The 17,513-nt window shown below is 45.3% G+C and overlaps 1 protein-coding gene across 1 annotated transcript in view; it reads right to left on the minus strand.

The window, feature by feature from the left end:
• Positions 1-16,933, minus strand: part of LOC138804513 (TSC22 domain family protein 2-like) — a 33,078-nt gene extending 16,145 nt beyond the window's left edge. Inside the window, exons 1-2 of the mRNA XM_069988816.1 lie at positions 16,124-16,933; positions 7,175-7,246 (exon numbers count right to left, since the gene is read on the minus strand). Of these exons, the coding sequence (XP_069844917.1) occupies positions 7,175-7,246; positions 16,124-16,893 (842 nt within the window). The 5' untranslated portion in view covers positions 16,894-16,933. The remainder of the gene's footprint in view (positions 1-7,174; positions 7,247-16,123) is intronic.
• Positions 16,934-17,513: the final 580 nt, after the last annotated feature.

A 17,513-nucleotide genomic window follows, 5' to 3' on the forward strand; every position in this document is an offset into this window, starting at 1 on the left:
CTTCTAAAAGACTCAGCAGTAGCACTGATGACCCATTTGTCTTCAAAGATTTAATCAACTGGTTACTGAAAGGGCAACTGCTAGATCCTCTGGGCTTGTCAACAAATCACACTGTTGTGATAGATACCTGGAAAGCCCTTAGGAGACAAGATTTAAGCCAGCCAAATAAAGCACCTTCTATGCTACACACACACACACACACACACACACACACACACACTACACACACACACCTTTAAAGGTGTATACATTATACAAATGTATGGTAAATCTGCCAATTCTCACACACACACACACACACAAACACACCCCTTTAAAGGTGTGTACATTATACAAATGTATGGTAAACTGCCAATTCACACACACACACACACACACACACACACACACACACACACACACACACACCTTTAAAGGTGTGTACATTATACAAATGTATGGTAAATCTGCCAATTCTTATTAAAAGCCTAAAATGCGACAAACTAAAGTGATGATTTACAATTCCAAGTAATTATGTGAAAAGTGACATGCTATTCTCGGCCTTTTTAGAAGAAGTTACTGGGGACTGAACATGCAGGGGCTCACCACTGCTAGGCAAGAGTTCTACCACTGAGCTATACCCTAGCATGGTACTTGTTATTAATGGCTTAGTTTGACACAAAATTTCATTTTCAAGTATAAACCTTTCTTCCTTCATTTCCTCCTTCTTTTTACTAGGTCTGAGACTGGTACAGCTTTTGCTCATTGGCTAGTACTCTACCAACTGAGCCACACCTCCTACTCCACTTCCTTCTAAAGAAATAATAAAACCCTAAAAATTCTGTAAGACTGTCCACTAATCTTTAGCCATATTTTTCCAATGGTGTTCAAGAATATTCATTATACTATTGAGAAATTCTGTGATTAAAAATGCTTACTTCTTGAAGGGTTGACACACATTTTTTTTAGGTGAACAAAGTGAGAACAATCCTACATGTCCCCAATATTTATATACTTTTGCTCTACATATTATGTATTAGAAAAATGATCTTAGGGATATTCAAGATTTAAAAAAATCCATCTAAATGTACCCAGTGGAATAATACTGGAAAGGCAGTGTATCCCAAGAAAAAATTTATATTCCAAGAAAGAATTAAAATATCAATCTTTCTAGGGTTTTTTTTTCTTTTCATTTGCAATGGTGGGGGTTGAACCTATGGGCTTGCACATGCTAGGCAAGTGCTTGACCACTAAGCTACACCCTAACCCTGTATACACACGCATAGATGTATGTATATAGTATTTTAACATATGGCACATTATATCAAATGAACCAACTGGTGGGAAGACATCTGAAACAGTCTACCCAGTTTCTAACTTAAAGTTCTTGAATTTTTTTTGTGACAGTTAACACTCTCAATCATGTGACAATACATCCACCAGTTTTTCCATAGCAAAACTCTGATCATTAAAAGCTGCTGAATTTTACTAATCTTGTTTCTGTCAGTCCTTACTTACAGGAGCTGACAGACAGTTTTCTTTGTGCCAGTACCCTGGTCGGAATTCAGCGCCTACTTGGCTTGCTTGCTTGCTCTTGGCTGGTACTCCATCACAGGAGTCACACCTCCAGCCTGGCATTTTGCTAGTTAACTAGAGATAGTCTCATGAACTTTTCTTTCTGTGCTGGCTTTGAACCTTGATCATCTGATCTCAGCCCTATGATTACAGACATCAGCCATCAGCACCCTTCAACTTAAGCTGAGTCAAATAATATCTAATTTTGGTAACTTTCTTGTTTAATTTTAAGGCTTTAGTCAGGACCACTTAAAATGACAATAGGCAAATCCCTTTAAATCAAGTGTCTATAGTACAGTTTATTTCCAAAGACAAGAGTCATCCTTTAATGTCCATGGAAAACTGGTTCCAGTATATCCTGGGGTATGAAAATCCACAGACGTTCAAGCTGTTTGTTAATCGGCCTTTGCAAATAACCTATGTATATTCTCTTGTATACTTCAAATAATCTTAGCGCAATGTAAATAAATACCTGTTACACTGCATTGTTTAGGTAGTAATAACAAAGTCTCTACACAGTCAGTACACACGCAACCTTCCTTTTTTTCTCTCTGCCCCTCTCATGGTGGGGAAGGAACCCAAGGCCCTACATATGCGAATATCCCTTAATGTCAGCTCCAACTTTAAAGGAGAAAGGATTCTGGGCACTAGTGGCTCACACTTGTAACCCTAACTACTCAGAGGGCTGAGAGGTCAGCCCGGCAGATAAATCCAAGACATTCGTGAATGAGAGAGTATTTCTACTGAGGCTGTCAGAATCCAAGGGTGTGGAACCTGAAGGCTGGAAGGTTGACCAAATTTAGAACACAAAAAAACATGAAAATACTTCACTGAAATCTCCAGGTATCTTATGGAACACTGCAGGGATGGATCTCCAAGAGTTTTATGTGGCCTACGGTAAAATCCAACCACTCATATTCACTCACTACAGTTGGAGAACAACTTCATAACCATACATTATAGCTTTTAAAGATTAAGGTCAGTTGGGCGCTGGTGGCTCCAGGCCTATAATCTGGCTGCCCTGGGGCTGAAATCTGAGAATCATGGTATAACGTCAGCCAGGGCAAAAGCTCAAAGTAGAGATATGGCTCAAGTGGTAGAGTGCCAGCCATGAATGAAAAAGCCAAGAGAGCAGAATGCTCTTAGTTCAAGGCCCCCGCAATGGAATTCAGATCAACTACAATGTAGAACCATACAGATGACTGTCTCACATAATACTGAGTGAAAGGGGCCAGATACAAAATAAATGGTAAGACTATGTACAGAAAACACTTAAAAAGGTTAGGACAGGGAAAGGAGAGGTCATGAAGGAGGTTCACAGTACCCAACACTGTTTATACAGGTGTTTTATGAAGGGTGTTTCTGATATTAGCTACATTTCATTTTGTTTCAACATTCCAAAATTGGATTAACCACATTATGGAACATGCCGTATGATTCAGGTTAATAAGTACTTGTTAATGATGGACCTACACTTTCTTAGAGAATGAGCAAAGCAAATTAGTTCCCATTATTTATGGTACTTAATAGTTTATTTTTCCACTTCTCGCTTTAAACAATCAAATCTGTGAGAGGGAAGAAAGGGAGAGTGACAGAAAGTGATTGTAATACACTGTATACGATACATGGAAATGTCACAATGAAACTCCTCCCTTATATAACTAATGTGTACTAATAATCTCAGAGGAATCAATAATACAAAATGCTGTACGTTTTTTCCTAACAAAATATTTAGGTTATCTAAGAATATGTTTTTTTAATCCAATAATTTTCTTGTACCTATATGTATATATACTTGGCTTATATCACAGTAATATTCAAACTAGAGGCAATCATATCTAAGTAAATACTGTAATTGTTTAACAAAATATTTAGTAAAAGACTTAGCAAAAACTAATACATTCATTTCAATAACCCCTGTCTATTATTACTTTATTGATTTGTGTAAATACTTCCCATTAAGAACTAGTAGATTCAAGAGGATGGTGCACCTAACCAATGTTCTTACTTAACTACATTCATGCAATTTCTTCATGAAGACAAAGGCACACAATGCTTTGATTAATAAGGTACATTCCTAGGCTATCTGATTCCTGCCTTTATTTAAAGGATTGTCTGCAGTAACTTACTGATCTGATATTTTGGAGAAGTAAAATTGATAAAATGAAAAACTCCTAATGAGAGCCTGATTAAGATACATTTCTTAATTAATCCTATAGATTGAATGATCCCACAAAGCCAAGAATTAAGGCTGGGAATGTGGCTTAGTGGTAGAGCACTTGCCTAGCATGCATGAAGCCCTTGGTTCGAGTCCTCAGTACCACATAAACAGAAAAGGCTGGAAATGGAGCTATGGCTCAAGTGGTAGAGCGCTAGCCTTGAGCAGAAGAAGCTCAGGGACACTGCTTAGGCCCTGAGTTTTTGTTTTTTTGTTTTTTTAAAAGCAAGAAATTATCTTTGGAAAGCTTTAAAAGCACTATTCTATGATGCTAATATACCTAAGCTATAACTAAAAGTTCACTTCACAGTGAAATAACCTAGAAATCCAGTATCTTAAACTATATTGCTGCTTTTAATAGCCAAGGAAGGCCTCCTTATCTGTAAGGGGGATTGTGTTTGAGCTGTCAGTATCTATGCTCCTTGTTTCACTGATTCTGAGCACTCTGCAAATGACAAAACAGGCATAATGACACTGACAGAAGATCGAAAGAAAGGCTGAAGAGCAGCTTTAATTCTAACACAATAACTGAGGACAGCACTGGGTATTTCCAGGGCAGACTATCAGAGTACAGGCAGGAGGCCCTGTTGTCCTAGGGCTCCTTAACTGGATAGTTCTGGTTTAGGAAGGAAACAAACTTTTTAAGTCGACACAGGCAAGCACAGGTACTCCTATTTGGATGGTAAAGATACTCTGCTGAGCTGGAAGAGTCTGCTGTCTTTCACAGAAGGCCAAGCCAGGAATCCTCGGACACCCACAGCGTGTTCAATGAAAACTGCATGCTGTGAAAAAGCTGCCTGACTAAGCCAGGGACCAGGCTCAGCACTTGTCATCCTAGCTACTACTCAAAAAGCTGAAACCCAGAAGGTTCAAAGCTAGCCCAAGCAGAAAAGCCTGTGGGGGTCTCCAACATCATCAGCCAAAAGCCAAGCTGGAGGCAGGGCCCAAGCAGTAGAGTACAAACTGAGAAGAATAAGGTTCTGAGTTTAAATTCCGGTATTGGTAAAAATTAAAACAAAAAAAAGCTTGCACCTCCACTGAAAAGTATTCTAAAATTTCCTAACTAAGAGCCTTGTGGTAACTGGTAATACTGACAGACAAATGTATACCTCTAAGTACACAAGGAACTTACAGCCTCCTAAATTCTAAGTTCTATGTAATAACAGAATTGCTCCTGTAAAAAAAAAAAAATACTCATTTGGCAAATTAGCAGGAAAAATTGTGAACTTCCAAGTCAAAAATGAACAGAGTAGTTTGGTGAGACACAAAACAAGCAAGCAGAGGTGTATTTAATGTTGTTGTTTTTTTTAAAAGCAACACAAATTTCAACCTGTTTGTAATGAATATAAAGTGACACAATACTTCCTTCGCTGATACACATATTAATTACAAGTTATTTTCCAACCAAAGGTTCAGATTGCTTAAAGCCAGACACGGCTTCTCTTCTTAACTGAAAGTAAGCTAGATGAAAAGTTAGCAATTAAGCCAGTCACCTGGAACCTAGATATCAAGAAGGCCAACTTATACTAAAGAATGGCTGATCTAGAATACTAAGTTCTTATTATATTCTGGCATGAACACATTACAGGTAAGTACTCAGTAACTTTGGCCTATACCACAGGCCCAAGAAACTGTTTTCAACTTGCCTCACTTCTTTGGTATCTTGAAGCTCATGGAAGGAAGCTATGAGAAATAAATTAAAACATACTGAAGCTGCCTTCAGAGTGTTCTTAAATTAAAATACACTGACGCTACCTTCAGAGTGTTATTCTTTTCTCTCTTCTACAAAAAGTATAAAGTAACCCCCCCAACACAGTTATTTGATGAAATATTTGAATTCTAAATTTTCATGTTTCATGCCATAACTTTACAATTTATATTACTTTAGTCAAACTACTTAAAATTAATTCTATAAAAAGTACTATAAATTTTAAAACTTCGCATTCTAAAAGACGACTGCTAAAAAAAAAACACCATTATTGGGGGCTGGGAAGGTGGCTCAATTGGTAGAGCGCTAGCCTTGAGCTGAAGAGCTGAGGGACAGCACCCAGGCCCAGAGTTCAGGCCCCAAGACCGACCAAAAAGCAAAACAAAACAAAACAAAAAAAACCCCACCATTATTTTGTTAACTAAGGAACACACCACCTAAAAGATACTTTGTTTAACCGTATCTTTAGACAGCACACACAAGCAAGACATTTTAACATTCCTAGGCAATGGAGTTCCATGTCTTAATATGACAATGTACATGCATTCTGGAATACTCTTTTTCTTACAGAAGAGATGAAGTTGAGTCTATAGGTGTTATCCAAAACTATGCCAGAAGATACAAATGCGTTGCCAGGCAGTTAAAAGAATCTAACAAGCTTTGTGTGAATTTTAAAAATAATCTGAGTTTAACTTCTATAGTCAAACACAGAACGATGGAGTGCTAGTACTTAGCAAAGTAACTGAACAGAACATACACTACTTAAAATGTGTGTTAAGCAGAAAGATAAACCAAAGTATTTTTTTTACCAAAAATTAACTCCAAGATTTTGGTGTGTGTGTGTGTGTGTGTGTGTGTGTGTGTGTGTGTGTGTGTGTGTGTGTGTGTGTGTGTGTGTGTGTGTGTGTGTGTGTGTGTGTGTGTGTGTGTGTGTGTGTGTGTGTGTGTGTGTGTGTGTGTGTGTGTGTGTGTGCGCGTGCCGCACACCAGTACTGGGGTTTGAATTAAAGGCCTCGCTTGGCTTTTTTGCCCAAGGCTGGTGTTCTACCATTTGAACCACAGCTGCACTTCTGGTTTTACATTGGTTAACTGGAGATAAGACTCTCAGGGACTTTTCTGTCCAGGCTGGCGACTGCAATGCTTAGGTCTCAGCATCCTGAAGAGAGGATTGAGAGGATTATAGGAATCAGCCACCAGTGCTTGGCCTTTATTCTATAGTTTTAAAAGTAAAAAATAGAATCTATAAGATAGCTCTGAAAGAAAACTTTTAATAATGTAAATCTAGTCAACTGTAGCAAACACACTGGGTGATAAAATCTCGTCAAAAATTAATGACTATTTCTCATCTTGTCTCAACTTTTAAATTTGAGTTATTTTTCTTTTACACAGAAATCACATAAACAGAAAAGAATTAAAGCGAGTGTGGTTAATTTTACACTTCTGCATTAAAAATACACTAGGTAAATAGCTATTTCATATCAGTAGAATATGTAAATATCCTTCAGGAAATATAGTTAAGAAAATATGTTGATATTCTATGTAAAATATAGATTGTCCTTTTGGTTTATTTTGCTGCTTTTCCCATGCTAGGTATCATGTGGTTTTTCCCCCTTAAAATAACAAAGCTCAGTCTTATGCAAAGCAATTCATGCATACACTTTTGCATGTATGCATTCCATATTAAGTATTCATACCTATCCCAGAGGCTCTTTGATTCCTGAAACGTGTTCAAATGGAACGCTTGGTAGAAAGCAGTTGAAGGATTCCTGTGAGATCCAAGAATCAAATGGAAATGAGATTGAAAATGTACAGTAAAATTACTTTTTAAAATGGAAGTTTATATTTTAATACAATATAACTGATTTAATAAAGGCGAGACTCTGTAAAAGTGCTTAACACAACACTTGGAAGGAAATTAAAAATATACAACATCCAATAGACACCAATAAGCGAAAACTAAAGTTCTAAAAGAGTATCAGATAAAATCCTAGCATCAATTTTGTATATATACACACAGCTTATCAATACATTGTGTTAGAACACTTTTAAAAATACCTGTTTAGTGGTTTAACAAAGCTGTTGTAAAAAGCTATACTATCAAGGAAGATTTGCTCAAAGTGATAAGAGTTTTATAATGAACCATGATGGGTTCTTTCCTGTACAGAGGCTTTCTAGTTTCTTCCACGAGTACAATGTCCCCTGTGAAAGGGGAAAGCCTGTTCACCAGAATGACCACACATTTCTTTTTTTTAATTCAGGCCCTGGGTGGGCACTGTCCCGAGCTTTTGTGCTCAAGGCTAGCACTCTACCACTTCAGTCACAACTCTACTTCTAGCTTTTTGTGTGTCATGTACTTACTTTTCCTGCCGAGGCTGGCTTCAAACCATGACCCTCAGATTTCAACCTCCTGAGAGCGAGCACTGTAAGCACGAGCCACCCATGCTGGGTGGGTGTGTTCCCTTTCTGCCAACCCTAAGAACAATTCCCAAGAGCTAACACCACTGAATCCTGACTAATTGCTAATCTGGACAAGCTTTCAGTATACAACTCAGGAGTAGTTTCTCCAGAAACTAAATACAAAACACAATAAACACCACCACCACCACAACCCTAAGCCCCAAACTTGGGGGAGTGAAGAGTGACAAAATATACTCATTACCTGACTTACATAACTGTGTAACCCCAATAAAAGAAAGAAAAACAAACCAACCCAAACCTCAGGGCCTCCCATTTACTACTAGGCAGGACCAGGCCTCAACCTCTTGGGCTAGTTATTTTAAGATTCAGAGCCTGGGACCCTAACTTACACTTCCCACTGTCTTCTGTTCAGTCTTGTGAACTTTGTCTCTTCCTCTTCCACCGGTTTTAAACATCAATCTTCCAAGAGGTATAAGATCACAGACAAGAGCCACTGAACCTCAAAGCCCAGTTCAAGGAACAAAACTTTTGACCAGCTTGCTTCCCAATAGTTTTCTCTCCTCTTCAGCTTAGATCTATAGCCTCCCTGACCACCAACTGAAACTTCCAGGAAGCTGACCAATACTTTCGTATCACTTTAATCATCCTTGACCTGTGCTATGCTTTAGCCAAATAGCAGTAAACTAATACATGCTCATTCCTCACCAGGTAAAAGTTTACTGAAATAACGTGTCAATGATTATCAAGACAACACGCAAGAATTCCAATTTTGAAACTTACACTGTGACAATTTTCTTTTTTGTCAGTAATGAGGCTTGAACTCTGGGCCTGGGTACTGTCCCTCAGCTCTTCAGCTCAAAAAAGCACTCTAACCACTTGAGCCACAGAGCCACCTCCGATTTTCTGGTGGTTTATTGGAGATAAGGGTCTCACAGCCTTTCCTGCCCAGGCTGGCTTTGAACTGTGATCCTCAGACCTGAGCCTCCTGAGTAGCTAGGATTATAGGCATGAGCCACTGGTGCACGGCCACTGAGAATTTTTTAAAGTTCAGTTTCTAAGAACTCATTTTAAAAAGGCATTTTTCATTCTGAACAGTAGATACATCTTAGGTATCCCAGAAAAGGCTCAGAACCAGAGTATCAACCAAGTAGCTGTTTGTAAGTGTTCTTTAATCATGTCTGCTCATTGCTTTTCCTCCTCTAATTACTTTCTAGCTTTTTAACCCTTTCTTAAGACTTTTATCTTAACTAGGTCTAAGGACTCAAAGGGACTTTAGTAGCACCTACCAATAACAAAGCTTAGAAGGTTTCCAACTTTTCTATTTAACATTCCAAATCCTCAAGATACATTTGTAAAGTAACTTTTTTCCCAGTAACTTATTTCACTGCACGCAAAAATAGTCTGCAAAAAATCAAATGAAAGTCAAATAAACCAACTGAAAAATCAATTTGACTTTTTATTTAAATCAGGCTTAAGCTAGAGGTGTGGCTCAAGTGGCAGAATACCTACCCAGCAAGAGCAATTATGAGTTCAATCTCCAGTATGGTCCTTATCCAGGACCATATAGTAACTAGTTTGATGGCTTCAAAGGTCTGTTTAGACACTTCAAGTTCAAATGGAATGAGTCAAAGACGAAGGTAGTAAATAGAAAATAATATAGTAAACCTGGAAGTTATTTTCTGTCTGGAATTATTAAAGTGATGACTTATTTGAAACTAAGTATATTTAAAAGGATTACATTTTTTTGAATGAAAAAAAAAACTTCATTTCCTAACTTTGTAAACACGAATACTTAATTTGAAATTAATCATCAACCCCCCAGGCGCTGGTGGCTCACGCCTGTAATCCTAGCTACTCAGGAGGCTGAGATCTGAGGATTGCGGTTCAAAGCTACCCCAGGCAGGAGAGACTGTGAGACTCCTTTCTCCAATAAAAAACCCACCAGAAAACCGGAAGTGGCGCTGTAGCTCAAGTGGTAGAGCACGCACCTTGAGCTGAAGAGCTGAGGGACAGCGCCCAGGCCCAGAGTTCAAGCCCCACGGCCAACCAAAAAAAATAAATAAATAAATCATCAACCAAATAAATTGGTTTCAAGTGAAGTCATATGACTTGCAATGAAATTCAGGGGTTTTGTTGTTGTTGTGTTGTTTTTTGGTGTTAAAATCTGTTTCTTGTAAGCCAAATGTAAAGTGAAAAAAAGAACAGCTGGGCGCTGGTGGCTCATGCCTGTCATCCTAGCTACTCAGGAGGCTGAGATCTGAGGATCCTGGTTCAAAGCAGCCCAGGCAAGGAAGTCCTTGATACTCTAATCTCCAATAAACTGCCAGAAAACTGGAAGTGGCGCTGTGGCTCAAGTGGTAGAGCGCTCGCCTTGAGCTGAAGAGCTGAGGGAGAGCGCCCAGGCCCAGAGTTCAGGACCCACAACCAACAACAACAACAAAAGATATATGTAGTCATCAGTAAACCTTGGGGGAGTGAAAAAAAACTGAAAAAAAAAAAAAAAACCCACAAGAAATGAATGTAATAGTCTTTAAATATGTCAGATTACAAAGTTCACAAATCATTTTCCCACATATACTCCAAATAAAGAAAACATTTAGTTATACAATCTGAGAATTATGGAAATTTTAGGGTCTAGATTCTAAGGATAAAAAATTTAGTTTTATGAGAAATTTGGAGCAGAGGATTTAGCCCAGTAGAAAAGCACCTGACTAACAGTGTTAGACCCTGGGTTGATACCCAGCTGAATAAATAACAAGTTTTATTCATTTCTAGGATATTTCAACTAGATGTAGTTTACAAATTAGGAAAGTTGTATAGCAAAAATCACCAATGAGTAGTTTCAAAGTATTCTAAAGGAGTTAAGTCTAAAAACATTAGCCAATTAAGAACTTCAAGGGAGTATAGGAAAAAAGAGCCATTTGTGTTTGTAAACACTAATGGGTATGATCAGAGACTAGAGCTTTAGGACATAAAAACTGAGGGAATTAAGAGGCCAAGGAAAAACTGTTAATAGATTATGTCACGGTTACATTCTAGGATACCTGAATTTTTTGTGTGCTGGTTCTGAGACTTGAACTCAGAGCCCCCTTCCCTTGTGTGGCATTCTCACTCAAGGCTGGTGCTAACACTGGAGCACCAGTGGTTCACTGGAGAACCCTGGCAGCCCCAGCTGCTCCAAACTGAGATTCTCAGATCTCAGCCTCCTGAGTAGCTATGGAGACAGGTGTGAGCCACCAGCGCTGGTCAGTTTCTAACAGCTTAGTTTATGTTAATATAAGCCAGTGAAGCAATTCTTAGAATAAAGATTTTATACTACTTTATTGCAGCCACCTAAATGAAAATGCTATTTTCCTATTATTTGAGGACATTTTTAAAAACCACTTAAAATATATTCTTTACTACCTAATTTTATTATTTTTCTAATTTTATAATAAAGCCTGTCATATAAATTTCATGGAACATGGAAGTAGTCTATCAGGAAGTGACAAAAAGCATGTAATACGTCTACTTGCTTTAACAAGATCGTAACTTTAATAGGAAAGGATGAGGACAAAAGCCCCAAACACATACTTATGCCCTATACTTCAAAACTAAATGAAAAAAGAAGATACATGAATCTTAAACTCAATAAACACCTCTTTCACTGTATCAAAACAGAACTTAAGAGATCTAAGTAGAGGGCTGGGAAGGTGGCTCCGTGGTAGAGCACTTGCCTTGCATGCATGAGCCCCTGGGTTCAATTCCTCAGCACCACATAAGAAAAAAGCCGGAAGTGGCGCTGTGGCTCAAGTGGTAGAGTGCTAGCCTTGAGCTGAAGAGCTGAGGGACAGCGCCCAGGCCCAGAGTTCAGGCCCCACAACCGGACCCCAAAAAAAAAAAAAAAAAAAAGAGAGAGAGAACTAAGTAGAGGGGCTGGGAAGGTGGCTCAGTGGTAGAGGGCTTGCCTTGCATGCCTGAGGCCCTGGGTTCGATTCCTCAGCACCACATAAGCAAAAAGAAAAAAGCTGGAAGTGGCGCTGTGGCTCAAGTGGTAGAGCACTAGCCTTGAGCTGAAGAGCTGAGGGATAGCGCCCAGGCCCAGCGTTCAGGCCCCACGACCGGACCCCCCTCCCCGGCAAAAAAGAGATCTAAGTAGAAATCAGGGCAATACAGTAAGATCAGTAAAGGCCATCTCCAATATTATCTGGCATTACAAAGGATTAAAAATATTCTTGTGTGTGTGTGTGTGTGTGTGTGTGTGTGTGTGTGTTTTAACTGTGTTCTTGTCTTTTCTTTTTGGTACTGGGGATGGAACCCAGGATAAGCTTGAACTCTGGGCCTGAGCACTGTCCCTCAGCTCTTCAGTTCAAGGCTAGTGCTCTACCACTTGAGCCACAGCGCCACTTCCAGTTGTTTGGTAGTTTATTGGAAATTAGAGTCTCACGGACTTTCCTGCCCGGGCTGGCTTTGAACCCCCATCCTCACATCTCAGCCTCCTGGGTAGCTAGGATAACAGGCGTGAGCCACCCGCACCCGGCTCCTAAAAGTATTCTTTAGATAAATTAACTTCCTTCCCCCGTTACTGTCTACCAAGTAATAAAGCAAAACCTCTCGCTCTGGGAACATAAAACAAAACCAAAAAGCACTAGCTGGCTCTGGGGTGGAGAATGTATTAGCCTATGCCATGGGATTGAATGCTCAGAGCCTCAGTTTCCTTAATCCATTAAAAAATGAGTAAGAAAACTTGCTTAGACTGTTGAGAAGATCATACACGAGACCCAACAGAAGCTTGGGTTGTGTTTAACATAGGGTCATAGCTTCAAGTTGTGCTGCGTGCTTGAATTTCGATCTCAGTGTACCAAACTAGTGCATTCCGTGGAATGAGAATTTTGGAGACTCAAGCTTCCCCTAAAAACAACTGTATCACAGGACTGTAATTTAAAACACAATAGTCACTAAAGAGAGCACTGATATGACTGTTAGATAGCTAACACCTTAAAACAAAAGCTTCAATCAACACCCATAATGCAACCACACAAGTGTATCTAAGTCCTTCACTAATTCCTGCCAATCCAATCACTGTTCAAACGGAACACACTCTCACTCAAGCTGCTTTCCCCTCAGCTTGGAAACTACGGCACCAGAGATCCTTTTCAGATCCAGTTGAAGAGTTAACTTCAGACATAATGTGCTAATTCTGAGGGCAGAATTAGCCCTAGGTGGCTGGGAGGGAAGAGTCCAATTTACTCTGCTTCATAGATTGATTTTTCTTTTGTGACATGGTAGGTACCAATAAATCCAGTATCATACCGTACCAGTTCCAAATCAGGGCCATCTAAATTCTTGAAGAATGAACAGACTGGTGTTAACATTTATTCTCAGGGTTTGGACTACATATATACCCCCACTCCTAGTCTTATTATAAAGTGACTTCTCATCAAGATGACTTAGCTCAAGATTTGTGAATTTATGTTCTTTCCCCCTAAAGAAAAAACATCAAGTGTTACTAATTACTTGGATCCTGGAAACATAGCTCAGATGGTAGAGTTGCTTGCCTAACAACTGTGGGTTCAATCCCCAGTACCAAAATAAATAAGTAAATAAATTACTTGGAATATGTATTATCCACATATATAGATCCCTTTTTGAAAAATACACAAACTATAGACTACACTCACTAATCCACAAAAATTTCAACAGTATGTATGCTTTTGAAGATAGAAGGCCAAGCTCTTTCTGATGTCAGGGGCTTTGGGAAATCTCTCTGGATATATCTACATCTATATATAATTTCTTTTACTTGGAGCCAATGTTTATAACCAAAGTATATTTCAGTAATTAAGCACCAATGATGAATGTACTATGTTATCAATTTTTATACAAAATGTTACACATGCATGTGCTTTGTACTGTGATTATCAACTTCTTGGTAGAAACATTCAAAGTTTATAAGTATAAGATGGTATTCTCGTGTGTGAGTTACATGTTAACTATAACACTGGAAGCACAAAATTGCTTCCATGATTAAATGTAAGCTTCTAAGAGGACACTTCAAGTAAGAATTGTCGTATAGGGAAAAATAAATGCATGTTTACTGCATGCAGTTAAGATTTTCATGTAACATAGCTCTAAAAAAGTACCTATTACAGTAGTAGTGACAGTTCTGCTCCCTGATGTATCTTTACATTTAAATATCAATTTAAATGTCAAGTAAAAAATAGAACTCCATGTGTGTGTAATGTATGCACAGTGCACACACCATGCATGATTTATACCTGCGTAATTTGTAGAGTGTAATTTATATTTGCAGTACACACCAGGCACACCACTTAGAATCACCAGTAATCATTAGGAAACTACACTAATAGAGCCCTTTACAAGATGTAGAGTTCCATGCAACTGAGGGATCCTTTCAGTAAGATTTTCAACAGTCAGTTGGGCAGCAGTTGACAGTTGACAATTGCAGCCATTCATAGGAGGAGTTCCTGGAATGTGTCTACAGGTCACATTGGTCAGTTATCTATGGAAAGCAATCTAAACTGTACTCCTTTTAGGGCCAGAAACATTTTCTACCTCCTCCAATTTGCATACAGTAATAGCTGTTCAATGTGAAGGTAGTTTGAGCAAATTTTGTCCAAGTAATGAACAAAATATTCACTATTTGTAATGAATATCCATCTGTTTACAAAAAAAATCAGTTACTAACCATAGACTTCTCTAGTGAAAAGTAATATCCAAGAGTCAGAAGGCAATGGTAATCGAAACCATCAGCACTTCTGGATTTCTGTAGCAACTGAATCTGACAACCTGTTTACAAAATTTAAGTCCTAAGTACTAAAAGCCTCTCCAAGCTGTTTTATTTTAGGATCTGGATGCGTGTAAAGAAAGAAACCCTAGGTCACGTTAAAATTAAGATTTCTAGTTCGCACTATTTTTCCAAAAGTAGTCATGTTAAGTTAAAACATAAGCCTGGAGCACGCCACGTGCTCAAGTGTGGAACCTTAGGGTGCCTTCTCTTTACACAAATGCTTTCCATTTAAAAAAGCAACAAACACCATTTCTACTCAACGGAGTCGTTCCTTCACCAGGTGTGTTGGTCCAATGGTTAAAAACGTCAAAATGTGTAAGATTACATCTTGGAACCTAACGTAGAAGCCGTAACGAGAGCTAGAAAAGCCAATCGGGTCAGCACGGCAGGTTTACGGACGGAGGGTGGCGGGAGCAGGCCCCGTTCCGCACTAGAGCCCCGGCGCGGGGCTGTGCGGTGCCATCTGCAGCTCAGGCCTCCGCGGGTGAGACTACAGTAAGAGAAACTGAGGCACCGTCCGAGCGACGTCCTCACGAGCAGGTTCAGGGCCGACCTGCCCGGGCCGTGCTGTGCGCTCTGCCTGCCGGCGGGAGCTGCGGGGCCGCCGTCGGCGGGCGGCGTGCGGGGCGGGCCGGGGGAAGCCGGGTCAGCCCCGCGGGCCCTGGGAGGGGCGGCCGGGCTGCCCAGCGCGGGCCGGCGGGCGCCAGTGTCCGGCCCGTGGCTCCGAGGGGCGGGCGGGTCTGCCCGGTCCTCGCCCGCGGGCCCGGCCGGACGCGGGGCGGAGCGGGGCGGGCGACCGCCGCCTCCCGGGGCTCCCCGCTCCCCGCGCCCCGCGCCCCGCTCCCCGCCGGCCCCGGCCCCGCTCCCCGCTCCCCGCTCCCCGCTCCCCGCCGGCCCCGGCCCCGCTCCCCGCTCCCCGCTCCCCGCCAGCCCCGGCCCCGCTCCCCGCTCCCCGCGCCCCGCCAGCCCCGGCCCCGCTCCCCGCCAGCCCCGGCCCCGCTCCCCGCCAGCCCCGCTCCCCGCTCCCCGCCGGCCCCGCTCCCCGCTCCCCGCCAGCCCCGGCCCCGCTCCCCGCCAGCCCCGCTCCCCGCTCCCCGCCGGCCCCGCTCCCCGCTCCCCGCTCCCCGCCGGCCCCGCTCCCCGCCGGCCCCGCTCCCCGCTCCCCGCCAGCCCCGGCCCCGCTCCCCGCCGGCCCCGCTCCCCGCCAGCCCCGGCCCCGCTCCCCGCCGGCCCCGCTCCCCGCTCCCCGTCAGCCCCGGCCCCGCTCCCCGCCGGCCCCGCTCCCGGCCCCGCTCCCGGCCCCGGCCCCGCTCCCCGCCGGCCCCGCTCCCGGCCCCGCTCCCCGCTCCCGGCCCCGCTCCCCGCTCCCGGCCCCGCTCCCCGCCGGCCCCGCTCCCGGCCCCGCTCCCCGCTCCCGGCCCCGCGGCGCGCCTACCTGTCCTCGTCGCCGTCCGCCGGCCCGGCCAGGCCGAGCTCCGGGCCGGCCAGGCTGCTCCCGGGCGCGCGCGGCGGGGCGTCGGCCGCGCCCTCGGCCGGCGGCGCGGGCGGGGGCTGAGGTAGGGGTTCCGACTTCCGCCGCGCGTCGTCCGCCGGCCCCGCCGGGGGCCGCGTGTGGAACCGGGCGGCGTCGGCGGGCGGCAGGCTGCAGGGCGCGCCGCGGGCGCCGGCCGCCGCCCCGGGCTCCGCGGGCCCCGCCGCGCCGCCGTCCGCGCCGGGCCCCGAGCCCGCGGTGGCGCCCAGGCCGCTGTCGCGCTCGGCGGGCGGCTCGGCGGCGCCGGCGGGGCGGAGGCCGTCGGCGGGCCGGGCGGGCGCGCCGCCCTCCGCCTCGCGCTCGTAGAACTCCACGCACGTCCAGCGGCCGCGGCGGAACGGCTCCCCGCTGCCGTGGTCCAGCTTGATCACGCGGAAGCGCGAGCCGCAGGCGGCGGCGGGGCCCGGGGGGCCCGGGGCGCCCGGGGCGGCCGGCGTCTCCGCCTCGCCCGCCTGGCTGAGCGTCTCCTCCGACGAGCTGCGCGCGCACGCCGCCTCGGGGCCGTCGTCGGAGGCGCGGGACGCGTCCAGGATCTCGGAGGACACGTCCTCGGTGCGCGACTCGTCGGGGTCGTCCAGGCTCTCCGTGTCCTCGGCCGCGCCGGGCGCCGCCGCCGCCGTGGTCACGCTGGTGATCTGGAAGCAGCTCTTCTTCTTGGCCGGCATCTTGGACATGGCGCGCGGCGCGGCGGCGGCGGCGCGGGGCCGGCCGGGCTCAGGCGCGGCGGCGGCGGCGGCGGCGGGCGCGGGCCGCGGGCCGGCGCATCCCCGGCGCGGCGGCGGCCGGGGCTCGGGCGGCTCGCGGCGCCGCGCCCCGCGCCCTGGCCCGCGGCCTCCCGCCCGGCTCTAGGCGGAGCGCGGCCGCGGGGCCATGCCGGCCGGCGGCGGAGGCCCGGGCCGCCCTCGGGGCCGCCCTCGCGGCGGGCGGCGGCGGCGGCGCGGGCTCGCTCCGGGCGCCGGCTCGCAGGCCTGAGGAAACCGAGTCGCCGCGCGCTCCCCTCGGCCGAGCTGGGCCGCGCGGGCCGCCGGGGACGCCGGGAGGAGCGCTCGCAGCCGGGAGCCCGCAGCTCGCAGCCCGCAGCCGCCGCTGACTGAAATGCCGCCGCGGCCGCCCGCGCCGCCCGCGCCGCCCGCCGCCGCCGCCGCCGCCGCCGCCGCCGCCGCCCGCCGGCCGGCCGCGCCGTGACGCGCCGGCGTCGTGACGTCAGCGCCCCGCCCCGCCGGCGGCCGCGCGGAGCGTGCGCGCGGGGGCGTGGTGGGGGCGGGGCGGGGCGGGGCGCCCTGCCGATTCCGAG

Source organism: Dipodomys merriami, unplaced genomic scaffold, assembly GCF_024711535.1.
Source record: "Dipodomys merriami isolate MVZ:Mamm:240054 unplaced genomic scaffold, mDipMer1.0.p SCAF_367, whole genome shotgun sequence".
In the NCBI taxonomy this organism is placed as follows: Eukaryota; Metazoa; Chordata; class Mammalia; order Rodentia; family Heteromyidae; genus Dipodomys; species Dipodomys merriami.